We start from the raw sequence: 19,485 nt of genomic DNA, 5'->3' as shown, positions 1-19,485 counted from the left end.
TTTGTCAATTTTTGTTTTTGTTGCAATTGCTTTTGGCATCTTCATCATGAAATCTTTGCCAAGTCCTATGTCCAGAATGGTATTTCTTATTTTATCTTCCAGGGTTTTTATAGCTTTAAGCTTTACATTTAAGTCTTTAATCCATCTTGAGTTGATTTTTGTATGTGGTATAAGGTAGGGGTCCAGTTTCAATCTTCTGCATATGGCTACCCAGTTATCCCAGCACCATTTGTTAAATGGGTAGTCCTTTCCTCATTGCTTGTTTTTGTCAGCTTTGTTGAAGATCAGATGGTTTAGGTGTGAGGCATTCTACTCCATTGGTCTGTGTGTCTGTTTTTGTACCTGTATCATGCTGTTTTGATTACTGTAGACCTGTAGTATAGTTTGAAGTCAGGTAACATGATACCTCCAGCTGTGCTCTCTTTATTTAGGATTGCCTTTGCTATTCAGGCTCTTTCTTTGTTGCATATAAATTTTAAAATAGATTTTCTGATTCTGTGAAGAATGTCATTAGTAGTTTGATAGGAACAGCATTGAATCTGTAAATTGCTCTGAGCAGTATGGCCATTTTAAAGATACTGACTCTTCCTATCCATGAACATGAGATGTTTATGGTTTATGGTATATACCCAATAATGGTATTGCTGGGTCAAATGGTATTTCTAGTTCTAGATCCCTGAGGAATCGCCACACTGTCTTCCACAATGGTTGAACTAATTTACACTCCCACCAACAGTATAAAAGCATTCCTATTTCTCCACATCCTCTCTAGCATCTGTTGTTTCCCAACTTTTTAATGATCGCCATTCTAACTGGTGTGAGATGGTATCTCATTGTGGTTTTGATTTGCATTTCTCTGACGACCAGTGATGATGAGCATTTTTTCATGTGTCTGTCGGCTGCATAAATCTCTTCTTTTGAAAAGTGTCTGTTCATATCCTTTGCCCACTTTTTGATGGGGTTGTTTGATTTTTTTCTTGTAAATTTGTTTAAGTTCTTTGTAGATTCTGGATATTGGCTCTTTGCCAGATGGGTAGGTTGCAAAAATTTTCTCCTATTCTGTGGGTTGCCTGTTCACTCTGATGGTAGTTTCTTTTGCTGTGCAGAAGCTCTTTAGTTTAATTATATCCCATTTGTCTATTTTGACTTTGGTTGCCATTACTTTTGGTGTTTTAGTCATGAAGTCCTTGCCCATGCCTATGTCCTGAATGATATTGCCTAGGTTTTCTTCTAGGGTTTTTATGGTTTTAGGTCTAACACTTAAGTCTTTAATCCATCTTGAATTAATTTTTGTATAAGGTGTAAGGAAGGGATCCAGTTTCGGCTTTCTATATATGACTAGCCAGTTTTCCCAGCATCATTTACTGAATAGGAGATCCTTTCCCCATTACTTGTTTTTGTCAGGTTTATTGAAGATCAGATGGTTGTAGATGTATGGTGTTATTTCTGAGGCCTCTGTTCTGTTCCATTGGTCTATATCTCTGTTTTGGTACAAGTACCATGGTACAACCAAAACCATGCTGTTTTGTTTACGGTAGCCTTGTAGTATAGTTTGAAGTCAGGTAGCGTGATGCCTCCAAGTTTATTCTTTTTGCTTAGGATTGTCTTGGCAATGCAGGCTCTTTTTTGGTTCCATGTAAACTTTAAAGTAGTTTTTTCCAGTTCTGTGAAGAAAGTCATTGGTAGCTTGATGGGGATGTCATTGAATCTATAAATTACATTGAGCAGTATGGCCATTTTCATGATATTGATTCTTCCTATCTATGAGCATGGAATGTTCTTCCATTTGTTTGTGTCCTCTTTTATTTCATTGAGCAGTGGTTTGTAGTTCTCCTTGAAAAGGTCCTTCACATCCCTTGTAAGCTGGATTCCTAGGTATTTTATTCTCTATGTAGCAATTGTGAATGGGAGTGTACTCATGATTTGGCTCTCTGTCTGTTATTGGTGTATAATGCTTGTGATTTTTGCACATTGATTTTTTTTTTTTTTTTTTTTTTTTTTTTTTTGAGACGGAGTCTCGCTCTGTCCCCCAGGCTGGAGTGCAGTGGCTGGATCTCAGCTCACTGCAAGCTCTGCCTCCCGGGTTCCCGCCATTCTCCTGCCTCAGCCTCCCGAGTAGCTGGGACTACAGGCACCGCCACCTCGCCTGGCTAGTTTTTTGTATTTTTTAGTAGAGACGGGGTTTCACCGTGTTAGCCAGGATGGTCTCGATCTCCTGACCTTGTGATCCACCCATCTCGGCCTCCCAAAGTGCTGGGATTACGGGCTTGAGCCACCGCGCCCGGTGAGACTTTGCTGAAGTTGCTTCTCAGCTTAAAGAGATTTTGGGCTGAGATGATGGGGTTTTCTAAATGTACAATCATGTCATCTGCAAACAGGGACAATTTGACTTCCTCTTTTCCTAATTGAATACCCTTTATTTCTTTCTCTTGCCTGATTGCCCTGGCCAGAAATTCCAACACTATGTTGAACAGGAGTGGTGAGAGAGGGCATCCCTGTCTTGTGCCAGTTTTCAAAGGAAATGCTTCCAGTTTTTGCCCTTAAGTATGATACTGGCTGTGGGTTTGTCATAAATAGGTCTTATTATTTTGAAATATGTTCCATCAATACCTATTTTATTGAGAGTTTTTAGCATGAAGGGCTGTTGAATTTTGTCAAAGGCCTTTTCTGCAGCTATTGAGATAATCTTGTGGTTTTTGTCTTTGGTTCTGTTTATGTGATGGATTACGTTTATTGATTTGAGTATGCTGAACCAGCCTTGCATCCAGGGATGAAATCAACTTGATTGTGGTGGATAAGCTTTTTGATGTACTGCTGGATTCGGTTTGCCAGTGTTTTATTGAGTATTTTTGCATCGATGTTCATCAGGGATATTGGTCTAAAATTCTCTTTTTTTGTCATGTCTCTGCCAGGCTTTGGTGTCAGGATGATGCTGGCCTCGTAAAATGAGTTAGGGAGGATTCCCTGTTTTTCTATTGATTGGAATAGTTTCAGAAGGAATGGTACCAGCTTCTCTTTGTACCTCTGGTAGAATTTGGCTGTGAATCCGTCTGGTCCTGGACTTTTTTTGGTTGGTAGGCTATTAATTATTGCCTTCATTTCAGAGCCTATTATTGGTCTATTCAGAGATTCCATTTCTTCCTGGTTTAGTCTTTGGAGGGTGTATGTGTCCAGGAATTTATCCATTTCTTCTAGATTTTCTAGTTTATTTGCGTAGAGGTGTTTATAGTATTCTCTGATGGTAGTTTGTATTTCTGTGGGATCAGTGATGATATCCCCTTTATCATTTTTTTAATTGTGTCTATTTGATTCTTCTCTCTTTTCTTCTTTATTAGTCTTGCTAGCAGTCTATCAATTTTGCTGATCTTTTTCAAAAAGCCAGCTTCTGGATTCATTGATTTTTTGAAGGGTTTTTTGGTGTCTCTATCTCCTTCTGTTCTGCTCTGATCTTAGTTATTTCTTGCCTTCAGCTAGCTTTTGAATTTGTTTATTCTTGTTTCTCTAGTTCTTTTAATTGTGATGTTAGGATGTCGGTTTTAGATCTTTCCTGCTTTCTCTTGTGGGCATTTAGTGCTATAAATTTCCCTCTACACACTGCTTTAAATGTGTCCCAGAGATTCTGGTACATTGTGTCTTTGTTCTCATTGGTTTCAAAGGACATCTTTATTTTTACCTTCATTTCATTATTTACCTGGTAGTCATTAAGGAGCAGGTCGTTCAGTTTCCATGTAGTTGTGTGGTTTTGAGTGAGTTTTTTAATCCTGAGTTCTAATTTGATTGTACTGTGGTCTGAGAGACAGTTTGTTGTGATTTCTGTTCTTTTACATTTGCTGAGGAGTGCTTTACTTCCAACGATGTGGTCGATTTTGGAATAAGTGTGATGTGGTGCTGAGAAGAATGTATATTCTGTTGATTTGGGGTGAAGAGTTCTGTAGATGTCTATTAGGTCTGCTTGGTGCAGAGCCTTCAATTCCTGGATATCCTTGTTAACTTTCTGTCTCGTTGATCTGTCTAATATTGACAGTGGGGTGTTAAAGTTTCCCATTATTATTGTGTGGGAGTCTAAGTCTCTTTGTAGGTCTCTCAGGACTTGCTTTATGAATCTAGGTGCTCCTGTATTGGGTGCATATATATTTAAGATAGTTAGCTCTTCTTGTTGAATTGATCCCTTTACCATTATGTAGTGACCTTCTTTGTCTCTTTTGATCTTTGTTGGTTTAAAGTCTGTTTTATCAGACACTAGGATTGCAACCCCTGCTTTTATTTATTTATTTATTTATTTATTTATTTATTTATTTATTGCTTTCCATTTGCTTGGAAGATCTTCCTCCATCCCTTTATTTTGAGCCTATGTGTGTCTCTGCACATGAGATGGATCTCCTGAATACAGCACACTGATGAGTCTTGACTGTATCCAATTTGCCAGTCTGTGTCTTTTAACTGGGGCATTTAGCCCCTTTACATTTAAGGTTAATATTGTTATGTGTGAATTTGATCCTGTCATTATGATGTTAGCTGGTTATTTTGCCCTTTAGTTGATGCAGTTTCTTCTTAGCATCAATGGTCTTTACAATTTGGCATGTTTTTGCAGTGGCTGGTACCGGTTCTTCCTTTCCATGTTTAGTGCTTTCTTCAGGAGCTCTTGTAAGGCAGGCCTGGTGGTGACAAAATCTCTCAGCATTTGCCTGTCTGTAAAGGATTTTATTTCTCCTTCACTTATGAAGCTTAGTTTGGCTGGATATGAAATTCTGAGTTGAAAATTCTTTTCTTTAAGAATGTTGAATATTGGCCCCCACTCTCCTCTGGCTTGCAGGGTTTCTACTAAGAGATCTGCTGTTAGTCTGATGGGCTTCCCATTGTGGGTAACCTGACCTTTCTCTCTGGTTGCTCTTAGTATTTTTTCCTTCGTTTCAACCTTAGTGAATCTGACAATTATGTGTCTTGGGGTTGTTCTTCTTGAGGAGTATCTTTGTGGTGTTCTCTGTATTTCCTGAATTTGAATGCTGGCCTGCCTTGCTAGGTTGGGGAAGTTATCCTGGATAATATACTGAAGAGTGTTTTCTAGCTTGGTTCCATTCTCCCCGTCACTTTCAGGTACACCAATCAAACGTAGATTTAGTCTTTTCACATAGTCCCATATTTCTTGGAGGCTTTGTTTGTTTCTTTTTACTCTTTTTCTCTAAACTTCTCTTCTCACTTTATTTTATTAATTTGATCTTCAATCACTGATACCCTTTCTTCCATTGATTGAATCAGCTACTGAAGCTTGTGCATGCATCACATAGTTCTCATGCCATGGTTTTCAGCTCCATCAGGTCATTTAAGGTCTTCCTTACACTGTTTATTCTAGTTAGCCATTCATTTAATCTTTTTTCATGGTTTTTAGCTTCCTTGCAATGGGTTCGAACATCCTCCTTTAGCTCAGAGAAGTTTGTTATTACCGACTTTCTGAAGCCTACTTCTGTCAACTCATCAAAGTCATTCTCCATCCTGCTTTGTTCTGTTGCTGGCAAGGAGCTGTGATCCTTTGGAGAAGAAGAGGTGCTCTGGTTTTTAGAATTTTTAGCTTTTCTGCTCTGGTTTCTCCCCATCTTTGTGGTTTTTATCTACCTTTGGTCTTTGATGATGCTGACCTACAGATGGGGTTTTGGTGTGGATGTCCTTTTTGTTGATATTGATGCTATTCCTTTCTGTTTGTTAGTTTTCCTTCTAACAGTCAGGTCTCTCAGCTACAGGTCTGTTGGAGTTTGCTGGAGATCCACTCCAGACCCTGTTTGCCTGGGTTTCACCAGTGAAGGCTGCAGAACAGCAAATATTACAGAACAGCAAATATTGCTGCCTGATCCTTGCTTTGGAAGCTTCATCTCAGAGGGGTACCTGGCTATATGAGGTGTCAGTCAGCCCCTACTGAGAGGTGTCTCCAAGTTAGGCTACATGGGGGTCAGGGACCCACTTGAGGAGGTGGTCTGTCCATTCTCAGAGCTCAAACACTTTGCTGGGAGAACCACTTGTCTCTTCAGAGCTGTCAGACAGGGACGTTTAAGTCTGCAGAAGTTTTTGCTGCCTTTTGTTCAGCTATGCCCTGCCCCCAGAGGTGGAGTCTACAGAGGCAGGCAGGCCTCATTGAACTGAGGTGGGCTCCACCCAGTTTGAGCTTCCTGGCTGCTTTGTTTACCTAGTCAATTGTTAGCAATGGCAGACGTCCCCCCACCCAGTCAGGCTTTCCGCCTCACAGTTTGATTTTGGACTAGCAGTGAGCAAGGCTCCATGGGTGTGGGACCTGCTGAGCCAGGCGTGGGATATATTCTCCTGGTGTGCCATTTGCTAAGACCGTTTGAAAAGCTCAGTGTTTAAGTGGCAGTGTCCTGATTTTCCTGGTACAGTCTGTCACCGCTTCCCTTGGCTAAGAAAGGGAAATCCCCTGACCCCTTGTGCTTCCCAGGTGAGGTGATGCCCCGCCCTGCTTTGGCTCGCCCTCTGTGGGCTGCACCCACTTTCTGACCACTCCCACTGAGATGAACCAGGTATCTCAGTTGGAAATGCAGAAATCACCCATCTTCTGCATCGATCATGCTGGGAGCTGCAGACCGGAGCTCTTCCTATTCGGCCATCTTGGAATCAACCTCTAATTTTTGTATTTTTAGTAGAGACAGGGTTTCACCATGTTGCCCAGGCTGGTCTCAAACTCATCACCTCAAATGATCTGCCGCCTCAGCCTCCCAAAGTGCTGGGAGTACCAGTGTAAGCCACTGCATCCAGCCATAGCAATGCTTTCTAAAATTCACTTTCCTCTCCTCATTTCCCTGCAACCTACTCTAAAGTCACTCTTCAACTGTTTGGCTTTCCTTATCCCTTGCTGATTCTCTCTCCTTCTCAATTCCTCCTTATTGAATAGATCAACTTAGACTCTCTTGCTTCACCTTGGTCTGTTTATTTCTTCTCTCTTCCTATTCTCAAAAGCTCCATATCCAAGCTGGCAGACAGAGCTCTCCTTTGAGTGCAGGGAAGTAACTCTCATAAAGTAAATCTTGTCCTCAAAACACATTCAAAATCACAGAACAATAACTTGAATTTCATAATCATAGAATTGCAGAAGAATCATGTCCTATATTGTTGTGGAAAAATTGGTATCGTAGACTTCTTTTTGAGCAGGAATCCCAAACTCACATTCCTACAGGCATGTAATAGAAAAGAGGGCTGGAGACCAAGTGTAAAATAATGACAAATGATGAAGACTGTGCATCAGATATTACTCAACTCCAACTAAAGATGCCATGTGGGAATGCAGGTTCAGAATTGACATATTTTCTGATATTTTAAAACCTAGATTTTTATGTAGAACTTCCCAATTTTAAAAGCGCTGTGTGTTGCAGGGGTGTGGAACCTAGGCAAGATTCAGCCATAATCTTGGCCCAAAATTTGGTTTACAACCTCTGATATCAAGGAACCTATGGTTGGCATTCCCAAGTCCGTTTGATGATATCAAGTCAACTTTAGTCTTGTTACCTGCTTAGGAAGAAGACAAGGAAGAGGATCTGGAGGAGATATACTATGAGGACATGGAGTCCTTCACAATCTCCAGTGGAAACACGTATTTTGTCTTCGTACCCCTGGAAGAAGAAGAGCATTGCAGGAAGTCCCATTCCACCTTCTCAGCCATGTTCATCAGCGACACTTCCAGTGCCAAGTTCATAGAACAAGTGACAATTCCATCGAGACTAATTTTAGAAATTAAGAAACAGTGAGTAAAAAAATACTTTATTCTCATCCTGTTGTTCTGAGTTTTGTTAACAAGGTGAAATGTTAAAAAAAAAAAAAAAGAAAGAAAAGAAAAGGATTGGACTGGTATCAGTTGGATAAGGAAAAAATATAGGTAACTGAAGGAAGGTAGGGGTGAGAAACACAATTAAAAAATGGCAAAATCCAGGAATTGTTTGCAGTCACAGATATCTTCTGTGAGAGTGACCCCCTGCACCCACCTCAGGAGGCTGTCTGCTGGCTTGGGCCTTGAACATAAGATACAGTGTTTTCCCTGCCAGATACTTTTGGGTTCTATTTCCTGGTACATCTGTAATCGTAAGGTTTCTTTTCTTTTTCTATTTTAATTCTACAGATATACACCATAAATATAAATATCTCATGTATGGCATTTTGTACTCAATATGTGCAAAATATAAGAATGGAACTGTTCACTCATAGAGTATATCCATGTCCATTGCTAGAAGACATGGCCAAAAGATATTACCAAAGAGTTTCATTGCAGAAAATATAAGAAAAATGAAGAATAGAGAAATGACCCATAACCCCAAGTAAATTCCCACCCAGGGGAATTTACTTCCCCTAACTCCCAAGTTTCTGGGCCTTTGTGTTTGAGTTTGGATCAAATGTGGACATTTGTGTTTGCCTTTTGGATGGCATTCTCATTGTCCTCCTGCCTCTACAATGTCGTAGGAGGACTCATCAGCTAGAGATCTCCTGGTTCGTTCACCTCCCATATGTAACATGGGCAGGAGGCTGGAGATAAGGAATGAAAGGAGTACAATCAGGCCTTTGGGCTTTTTCTCCTACACCTCAGCGGCATCTCACCTTGGAAATGTCTCTTGACTCAAACATCATCCCTCTCAATCTACCAGAGGCCATCATCTGCCCTCTCCATAGCAGATAGGACAAAGGTCAGCAAGGACTATCACAGGAGCTATTATTTACCGAGTGTATTTAATCCCCTTAATAAATGTGAGAGAGGTACCATAATTAACTCCATTTTACAGTTGAAGAAACTGAGGCTCCGAGAGTTAGTCATTTGGCCTAGATCTCCATGACAGAAAGCAGTTTGATCCAAGATATGAATCCAGACAGACCCTGTAACTCCAGAATCTTGCACCAACCACTATGCTATCTGGCCTTATGACTAACCAGAAAAGAATTATCTGTCCGACTGATTGGGTTTGCATACTGAAGGATAACATGCCTTCATGAAAGTATGAAAGTCATAAGTGTATAGCTCAATGAATTGCCCAAATATGACACAGTTGACACCCAAAGCCCACAAGAAATAGAACAATTACCAACCCTCCAGGAACCCACTTTGTATACCCATCCCAAGCCACCGCTCTGTCTTCCCCAAAGATAACAAATATTATAACTTCTGAGTTCATTTTGCTTATTTTTTAACTTTATCTAAATTAAGTCATACAGAACTCACTCTTTTATTATGTTTATGAGACATATATAATTGAATGTGGCTAGAGTTCAGTTTTTATTTCTGTATAGTGTCCCATTATAAAAAAATATAATCCATTTTATTAATCCATTTTACCGATACACATTTGGTCTTTCCAATATACCAATAATGTTGCTCCGAACACTCTTGTACAAGTCTTCTGGTGAATATATGTATACGTTTCTGTTACATATAGAACTAAGAGTGGAACTGCTGACTCACAGAGTGTGTGTCCATATCCATCTGTAGGAGATACGGCCAAAAGATATTACCAAGGAGTTTTCAAAAGTGGTTTTTAATAGTTTTACAGCTTACAACAGCATATGAGAACTTCAACTGCTCCACAACCTCAGTGGCATTGTTAGTGGTTTTTATCTTAGCCATTCTGGTATGGTTATAGTGGCGTTTCATTGTGGTTTTAGTATGTATTCTCCTGATGAGTATGATATTGTATTCTTTTTAAAATACTCGTTGGGCCATTTGGTTATCTTTTTGTGAAATGCCTAGCAAAATCTTTTGCCTATTATTTTTCTGGTCGATTTTCTGTCTTTTTTCTTATTAATTTATGGGAATTAATTATGTATTCTATAGCCAGGCGTGGTGGTGTACGCCTGTAATTCCAGCTACTCAGGAGACTGAGGCAGGAGAATCGCCTGAAGCTGGGAGGCGGAGGTTACAGTGAACCGAGAGAGTGCTGCTACACTCCAGACTGGGAGACAGAGTGAGACTCCATCTCAAAAAAAAATTAAATTATATATTCTACATAAGGCTCTGTCAGATAAATAAATGGCAAATATTCATCCCCTCTCTGCACTTGCCTTTTTTACTCTCTTTCAAGTTATATCTTTTGATGAACAGAAGTTCTTATTTCTAATAAGGTCAAATTCATCAATTTTTTAATTAAGGTTAATTTACTTTGTGTCTTACCCCCAAGGACATGGAGATGTTCTCCAATGTTACATATTTAAAATGTGATTGTTTTCAACTTCCATATTAACATCTAAAATCCACCTTGAACTGATTTTTGTTTATGGTGTGAAATAGGGGTCAAGATTCATTTCTTTCCCATATAGATAACCAGTTGATCCTGGGTCATTTAATGAAGAGACTCTCCTCTCCCCCACTGCTCTGCCACGTGTCTTTTCTAGTTCTCTGTGTGCCTATCCAATGACTTCACGCTGCTTGATTACTACAGCTTTACACTAAGTCTTAATTAAATCTGATAGTGTAAGTCCTCCGACTTTAGTCTTCTCCCTCCATTATTCTTGGCCCTTTGTATTTCTACATAATTTTTTAAATTAGCTCAAGTTTCCATAAGACGTCTGCTGCAATGTTGTTTCTTGTTATTGCATTGAATCTATAGGTCAGTTTTTGGAAACTGACATCTTAACAATACATGGCCAAAAAAGCATCATAAATTTTAAAAAGGAAGAAATGATAAGCTGAGAAGCAACATTTGCAACTCACATCAAAGTCAATGACCCTCATGTCCCCAGTATATGAGGAGCCCCTAGAAATTGATTTGTAAAAAAGAACCGCTATTCACAACAGAGAATTGGGCAAAAGACATTCATGGACAGTACACAGAAAGAGAAACTAAATACTCTTGGGTTTTTTTGAGGCAGGGTCTCACTCTGTCACCTAGGCTGGAGTTCAGTGGCATGACTCACTGCAGCCTTAACCTCCTGAGTAGATGGGACCATAGGCGCATGTCACCATGACCAGCTAATTTTGTAAATATTTTGTAGAGATGGGGTCTCACCATGTTGCCCAGACTGGTCTCTAACTCCTAGGTTCAAGCAATCCTCCTGCTTCAGTCTCCCAAAGTGCTGGGATCATAAGCATGAGCCACAGTGCCCAGCCTAAATAATCTTAAACACATGAAAATATGCTCAGTCTCAATCATAATATGACAAAATTGTCAAACTTAGACATCTGACAATACACTCTGAGACTGTGGAGAAATAGGAACATCGCTGATGAGAATACAAGTTGACTTCTAGTGGAAACAGTTTGGCCATATCTGCCAAAACCACAAATGTGTTTTAACCTTTGATTTAGCAACTACAGTTCAAGGTCATTTATCCAAAGAAACACTTCTACATCTGACATACGTAATGTCCTCCAGCAGTGGTATGGTTAAACGAGTAATGGTCCATTCGCACAATGAAATGCAATGTAGCTGGGAAATGAAATGAGGGAAAGGAGTGAAGCGGGGAAGCCCTTTGGGCTCCATATGGAAAGACCTCTCATAGGACATGATTGCTGGCAGGGCTGACCCTGGCTGGTCTCTCCCTCAGACTTCGAGCTGGCTTCTTCGAGCACCTCGAGAAGTGGTTTGACCAGTGTTCCCTCAACACCCGGGTCACCGTGGCCACCAAAGTCAATGAGCTGGATTCAGAACTGGAGCTGCATCTGCACCTGCACCAGCCAAGAGCCCAGCAGATTGAAAAAGACATCCACAACGTCAGGGCAGGTACAGATACTGCCTGGGAATGTCTGCCCTGCCCCCAGCCCCTCCTTCAATGTCTGCTCCACTGTGGCTCCATGTCCATTAGCTGTCCCAGTTTGTACCATGCAACGTTTAGCATGTTCTCATCACACCATGGAAGATGCGCACGAGGGTTCACATCTCCGAGGCTTGCAGAAAAAGGTGGTACTCAGAATCCTCCTGCGAGATTTTTTTCTCATTTCCATTTTTTTCCAAGAGGCTGTTAGAGTTGAAAACAAAGAGTGTTGTACTGTTTTAGCTCTTGAATGCCAGATCTCCTCATACACCTGTCAGATACACACCTGCATAGTGGGTATTCTAGAGGCAAGCCCATAGCTCAGGAATTAGAGCTCTCAGTTTCAACTCCTGTGACTGTGCGACCCTGTACAGGTTACCTGACCTCTCTGATCCCTCTCTCACCTGCAGAAGGGGTTGATGGAGGCGTTAAGGAGGTGGTAATAAACCCTTTTTAAATGGTATAGTAAGGAATCATGAGCACCTGGTACAAGATACAGCCTCCAAAAGTGATAGCCATTATTTCTACTTTATCATTTATCATACTTAAAAATACATGCATTTCACACCTACGTGGTGGGCTCTGTTAATGTGGCGGGGAGCGGGGGGGATGTTTTCAGTAGGATTCTTCAATGACTGTTGGTTTTTCACCCAAATGATACCCCAGCTCCTTCAAAGCCCTTTAGAGCTATCAGAGAGCCCCGTCACTAACCCACACAAACTCCTATTCCTGGAGCGGGGAAGGAGTTGTGCAAGCTGACAACTGGCCTTGAATCCCAGTGCTTGCGGGCTCAGGCAACTTGTGTGGCATTTGGAACCTCATTGTTCTCATCTGGAAAATGTGTGTGCTAAATGCACTGAGGAATAAAAAGGATTCTACATGCACTGAGTAGAAGCTCCCTGAAGGCTGGCTCCCTTTCGTTCCCAGGCCACCTGAGCCAATACACAGTGTGGAAAACAAGGCGAGAGAAGCGAAGTCCTAGCATCTCACCAGTCATTTTGGCAGAGCTGGGACCACAGCACTTCCACCACTTCAGATGATAGTGGGGTCAGATGGGAGGTGGTCAGGGTTGGGGGCTCTAGGGACTCTCTGCTCACCTAAAGGCCTATGATGGATCCCTGGAAGCCCAGTCCTTGTTCTTGCCACTCCACCTTGGAAGACAGTTGGAATTCAGGCTCACTGGACATAAGGATCTGCTGATGTTAAGGAGCAAACCCAGACTGCTCAGTGCTGTACTTGTTGTTACCCTCCCCCAGACCCTCTCACCTAGATCTCAGCCCTCCCCAGCACCCCCTGCCCATCCTGCCTGCTACTCAGCTGCTCCCCAGACTCTCCATCTTCCTGGCTGTGTTCCCTCTGCTCCGGGCAGGGTGTCTCCACCAACAGGAGCTCCCTGCTCATGGCCAGGCCTCGTCTCCAGCCCAAGCCCTGATGAAGGCAACAGGGGCAGGACAAGGGGCCTTGACCTGAATCATTCCTGTTCTGCAGCTGGCCTGGGAGAGGCAGCAGACGGGCCTTGTTCCAGGAAAGCAACATGCTGAGGTAAGTCGGGTCCCAGGGACCCCAGCTCTCTTAATGCTTTTTCAGCGGAGCTCTTACTTCATCAAGAGCGGTTGGACAGCCACTGTGCTGGGGTGACCGAGACGCTGAAGAAGGAGCGGCTGATGTTCTGCCAGTTCCAAGAAGAGCAAAATGTGAGGAGCAAAAACTTCCGCCTCAAGATCTATGACATGGAGCACATCTTCTTGAATGCCACCAGAAGCCAAAAGTAAGGGCTCCTGGGAGTCTCCACCCCAGTCATGTGGCTCTGGAATCTCAGTTTGGCTGGTCCTTTCAAAGGAGCCCCACTCCCTGTAGACACAAGAGCAGAAGGCACCTCCAGAGCCTTCTTTCGAGTTAAACTCTTCAAGAGAGTCAAGTCAAACTCTGTGTGGAATATTGTGTGGGAGGGCAGGGAGTGAGCAGCCAGAGAGCAAAGAATACACACAGGCAGCATGCAAGGGTGCAAACCAAGTACTATGAAATATCAGTGGTGGGGAAGACCACTTTCCCTCAGGAAAAATCAGGGAGGGCTTCCTGCAGGAGGCAGCATTGAATATGAACTCAGAAGAGCCCTGAATGGAGAAAGATGGGAGAGGGTTGCGTTCCACAATCACTGAAAGAGCACTGGCTCAGCTCAGTGTAGGAGTGTGCTCAGGGCAGAGCAAGGGGCTCCAGAGAGGCCATTTGGGATATGAGATGGAGGCCTCAGGCAGGTCCCAGGGAGGAGACTGGCAAGTGTCTACGCAGCCATCAGGCACATGAGGGACAGCTGGTTCTGGTGGACTTGGTTGTAAAGAGGACACTCTCAGGGCACTCTTTTAGGGGATCATGGGTGCAGGAGCCACCTTGCTGGGGGCCAGACACAGCCCACTGGAGCAGAGACAAAGATCCAGTAGCATCTTCTGGGATTCTTTCACCAATTTGATTGCAAGGGTCAGAGAGAGAAGGATGCCCTCTGATCCAGCACACCCAGAGTGTGTCCTACAGACACTGGAATTTTGAACTTCCTTCTACTGCCCCCTTTGCTACCCAGAGAAGCTGGGCAGCTGGGCACAGCTTGTGGAGCCCAAATAGACTCCCAGGATGTCCTCCTTTCAGGCCCAGGCCACCACCCTTCCCTCTCATGCCCCTCAAACTGGTCACCCATCAGCGCTGTGTCCCCAGGAAGGTCACCTATCACCACCTTCCCCTCCCATGTCTTCAGGATGCTCACCATCACCACCTGTCCCTCCTGTGTCCCCAAGCTGGTCATCATCACCACCTGCCCCTCCCACATCCCCTAGGCTGATCACCATCACCACCTGCCCCTCCTTTGTCCCCCAGGGTTGTCCCCCATCACTGTCCTGTTCCTCCTCTGTCTCCCACAGGCTGGTCATTCTCAGCAACACACTGCACCAGGAGTTGCTTAGCTATGTTGATGTCACCCAGGTGTCCCTGCGCAGCTTCCGGCAGTACTTGGAGGAGAGTCTGGGCAAACTCCGCTACTCAAATATTGAGTTCATCAAACACTGCAGGTGGGAGCCAGTGTCCAGGGCCTGTTCAGGCCACCTGAGTTTCTCTATTGGAATGTGGTCTTGTTTCCCCCTTAATTTTTAGTTTTGACAAAATATACATAACATCAAACTTAACTCTTAACCATTTTTAGGTGCACAGATCAGTGGCATTAAGGATATCCTGGTCGTTGTGCTACCATCACCACCATTGGTCACCAGAACTTTTTCATCTTCCCAAACTGAAACTCTGTACCATTAAACAAGAACTCCCCATTCCTCCCTCCCCACAGCCCCTGGCAACCACCACCCTACTTTCTGTTTCTATGAATTTGAAAACTCTAGGTACTTCATATAAGTGGAATCATATATTTGTCCTTTTCTTGTCTGGCTCATTTCATTTAGCATATTGTCTTCAAGGTTCATCCATGTATCATGTGTCATGTATCACAAAATCATGTGTCATCCATGTATCATGGTTCATCCATGTATCATGTATCATGTGTCACAAAATCATTCCTTTTTAAGGCTGACTAATGTTCCATTGTGTGTATAGATCACATTTTGTTTACCCATTCATCTTTGATGGGCATTTGGGTTGGTTCCATCTTTTGGCTATTGTGAATAATGGTGGTGGGAACATTGGTGTACAAATACCTGTTGAAGGTCCTGGTTTTAATTATTTTGGTTATTTCCTAGAAGTGGAATTGCTGGATTAAACAGTAATTCTATGTTTAACTTTGAGAGGAACCCTCATACTATTTCCACAGCAGCTGCGCCATATTCATTCTCACCAGCAATGCACAAGGGTTCCAATTTCTCTACATTATCACCAACGCTTGTTACTTTCTGGTGTTTTTTGTTTTTTATAATAGACCTGTTAATGGGTGTGAGGTGTTTCTATGTTGTGGTTTTGATTTGCATTTCCCTGACAATTAATGATGTTAACCTTTCCATGTGTTTATTGGCCATTCTTTCCCCTTATTTTTACCCCTGCAATCTGAATCCTGGATGAAAGTAATCCTAGATTTAGTCTTTGACATTTTTGAAAGGCTATATTTATTTTTTAAGGCTTATGCTATTTTAAAAATCACAAATCTTTTAATCATTACAGCATAATCAAACAGATTGTATATAAAGTACAAAGTGCAAGCCCTCCAAAAATATATTTTCTATGTGCCTGTACTTATGTATACATGAGCAAAACATTATTAGTTTTGTACAGAAATGGAATACTAGTACACACGCTGACCCACAGCCCCCCACTACCACCATCTCCAAATCATGGTGATGTAGGGAGTAAAGGAACTTTCTTTCCACCCCTGAAGTTTCAACAATTTGAGCCAATAAAACAAGGCCAGGCACAGTGGTTCACGCCTGTAATCCCAGCATTTTGGGATTCTGAGGCGGGTGGATCACCTGAGGTCAGGAGTTCGAGACCAGTCTTGCCAACATGGAGAAACCCCGTCTCTACTGAAAATACAACAATTAGCTGGGCGTGGTGGCAGGCGCCTATAATCCCAGCTACTTGGGAGGCTGAGGTAGGAGAATTGCTTGAACCTGGGAGGCGGAGGTTGCTGTGAGCTGAGATCGCACCACTGCACTCCAGCCTGGGAGACAGAGCGAGACTTCATCTCAAAACAACAACAACATCAACAACAAACAAACAAACAATAAAACAATAAAGACGATAAACAGATTAATGGGAAAAAGACACACCAATTTATTAACGTGCAAGTGTCACACAAAGTTTGAAACTCAAACAAAGGCCAAGTGGTTGAATCTTAAATATCCTCTTCAAAGGAGAGTGAGAAATGGGAGATGTAGGAAATTTTAGTGGAAGGGTAAATGATGTTTAGGGGAGATTAATGGACCCAAAGAACAGACAATAGCCTGGGACCAATTCTGTATGGGCTCTGGGTGTGGTGTCAACTCCAGTCCTCCTTCCTACAACTATGCATCAGTTTCTCCTGGTTGATGAGTTATCTGGGGAAGGGATTCACAACAGTTGAGTATCTTCTGGAGGATCCAGCCTTTAGGTAGATAGGTGAACTTTAGAGAAAGCTCTTCCCTGCGTTTGCTGCTCCCCAAAGACTCTCAGTTTTAAGTTCAAAGTAGCACATTTTTGGTATCATTTTCTGAGCCCCACCAGTGGGCACCTTCCGTGTCAGTATCTACAAAGCTTGCATTTGTTTTAAATATTAAGATTTTTCTGATTATAAAAATAGAATTTTTAAAGAAAATTTGGAAAGTAGCAAAAACTAGAACTATAATTTGACATGTTAATCATCTCTACCTTGCCTATCTCTGCATCCGTCTTGCATATTTTAGCTTCATTCTAGCTAATTTCTTTGTATTATTTTTCCTAGTCACTGATTCACTCTGTGACTATGTTGAACCTCCTGCAAATCTGTTCATTGAGTTTTCAATTTTAATTATTATAGCTTCCATTTGTAGATACATACATATATGTGTATATATGTGTGTGTGTGTGTGTGTGTGTGTATATATATATATGTTTTTTTTGTTTGTTTTTTTTTTTTTGAGACAGAGTCTTACTCTCTCACCCAGACTGGAGTGCAGTGGCACAGTCCCCACTCACTGCAACCTCCACCTCCTGGGTTCAAGTGATTGTCCTGCCTCAGCATCCCGAGTAGCTGGGACTACAGGCATGTGCCACGATGCCCAGCTAATTTTTGTATTTTTAGTAGAGACAGGGTTTCACCATAGTGGCCAGGCTGGTCTTGAATGCCTGACCTCAAGTGACGCACCCGCCTCTGCCTCCCAAAGTGCTGAGATTACAGGTGTAAGCCACCACTCTCTGCCCATTTATAATTATATTTGATACTTTTTCAAAACTGCCTGCTCCTTGTTCATATTTTGAAGCTTACTTTTTATTCCTTTAAACATCTTAAGCCTCGTTATTTTATAGTCTATATCTGATATTTCTAATATCTGAGGGTTTGGGGGAGGTCAGTTTCTGTTCTCTATTGTTTCACTGTTTTTCATGCATGGTATCTTGTATCTTGATTCCTTATCAATTTTTTAAGCTACGAGTCACTCATTTTCCTTGGGACTTTATCTGTGGCATTCTTTGAGGCCTGGACTGGGCATTGCATTCCTTCAGAGAGAATCCTTATTTGTTTCTGCTGGGTAGCCAGGGAGCATTACCTACCCAGGACCAATTAGAATTCTCTGCTTGAGGTTTTTTGGGTCACTCCAGAGAACATGAATTCATTTTGTAAATGTATGTGAAGTCTAGTTTGTGTGATTAATTTTCAGGGGAGAGAGATCTTTTCTGTCCTCTTTGCCCTTGGATCTAGACAGGTGAGAGTCCTGGTATCTGGTGGATTTGTTCCTTCCTCAGTCTTATAATGCAAGGGTTGTCCTCTGGATCCAGCTCTAGGCTATCCCTTCACCTGTGCAGTCATCAAGACTGAAACTCCAAGGCTCTGGTGCAAAGTCTTGGCTTCTGGTGCTGCCCACATCCCAAGCTCCCTTCTAGTGTCACTTCATCTGGAATTTTTTATTTTATTTTATTTTTTTGAGGTAGAATCTTACTCTGTCAGCCAGGCTGGAGTGCAGTGGCGCAATCTCGGCTCACTGCAACTTCTCCCTCCTAGGCTCAAGAAATCCTTCCACCTCAGCCTCCCAAGTAGCTGGAATCACAGGTACATGCCACCACACCCGGCTAATTTTTTTACTTTTTGTAGAGACAGGGTCATGCTATGTTGCCCAGGCTAATCTTGAACTCCTGGCCTCAAGTGATTTTCCTGCCTCAGTGTCCCAAAATTCTGGCAATACAGACATGAGCCACCACGCCTGGCAAGTTTATGTGGAATTCTTACCTTTACACAGTTCCAAGAAAGCTATTTTTATTTTGAATTTTGTTTCAGTTGGGTCTGTTAGGGTCTCCAACCTGATGAACTGACAAAAATGGAAATTCTGCACCATTTATGAATCCTACTCTTGTCCTTAAGCTATCTGCATTCGTTTTGCCACATCTGGAACTCTAACCGGAAGCCTAGATTAAAAGTGTGTGTCAGCCACAGTATTTGGGATAGATGAGAACTCTCAGGTCTGATCCGTGGCTTTTATTTCTCTCTGATTATTTTCAGATTGTTTTCAGAGGGAGGCAACTTTTCTCCTAAAGAAATCAATTCACTGTGTCACCGACTGGAGAAGGAAGCTGCCCGGATAGAGTTGGTTGACAGTGTCATCATGCTCAACATGGAGAAGATGGAGAACGAGTACCTGGACCAGGTGGGGCCCCCAGCCAGGCCCCAGGCCAACCGGTTCCACAGTATCCCTTGCTCAACTCCCTCTGAAGGGAGGGCTAAGCCCTCCATCCAACCATTCACTGGGCCTGTCCCCCTCCTCTTTCAGAGTCCAAAAGGTCCAGATTAAGCCCCTGTCCTTTACCCTTTATCTCTCTGTGCAGGCCAATGATGTCATCAACAAGTTTGAAAGCAAATTCCATAACCTGTCTGTGGACCTTATTTTCATAGAGAAAATCCAGCGGTTGCTGACGAATCTGCAAGTGCACATCAAGTGCCAGGTAGGATAGGTTCATTCTTCATCAAGGATCTTTATCACACACACCTGCACACCAGGCACTGTCCCCAGTGCTGGAAGGCCAGTGTGGTCTCTGTCCTGTGCGTGGGACTTGCTCTCCAGCCAGGAAGACAGAAACAATCTTTTTTTTTTTTTTTTTGAGACAGGGTCT

At 42.6% G+C, this 19,485-nt stretch overlaps 1 protein-coding gene across 4 annotated transcripts in view; it reads left to right on the top strand.

The window, feature by feature from the left end:
* The window catches only part of CCDC180 (coiled-coil domain containing 180), a 68,589-nt gene that overhangs the window by 27,631 nt on the left and 21,473 nt on the right, over nt 1-19,485 (top strand). For 3 of the 4 annotated variants that reach the window (XR_013404670.1, XR_013404671.1, XM_028835047.2), the window contains exons 19-24: nt 7,515-7,741; nt 11,521-11,696; nt 13,315-13,495; nt 14,637-14,783; nt 18,878-19,022; nt 19,201-19,317. Coding sequence is in view for 2 of the 4 variants with exons in the window: in XM_028835047.2 (XP_028690880.2) it covers nt 7,515-7,741; nt 11,521-11,696; nt 13,315-13,495; nt 14,637-14,783; nt 18,878-19,022; nt 19,201-19,317 (993 nt within the window). In the remaining 2 variants the exon portion in view is untranslated. Of the gene's footprint in view, nt 1-7,514; nt 7,742-11,520; nt 11,697-12,654; nt 12,907-13,314; nt 13,496-14,636; nt 14,784-18,877; nt 19,023-19,200; nt 19,318-19,485 lie in introns of those variants that run through there. The other variant, XM_077965681.1, reaches the window with a different exon arrangement.

This window comes from Macaca mulatta, chromosome 15 (genome assembly GCF_049350105.2).
Source record: "Macaca mulatta isolate MMU2019108-1 chromosome 15, T2T-MMU8v2.0, whole genome shotgun sequence".
NCBI classification, from domain to species: domain Eukaryota; kingdom Metazoa; phylum Chordata; class Mammalia; order Primates; family Cercopithecidae; genus Macaca; species Macaca mulatta.
This window is presented reverse-complemented; position numbering and strand designations above follow the sequence as displayed.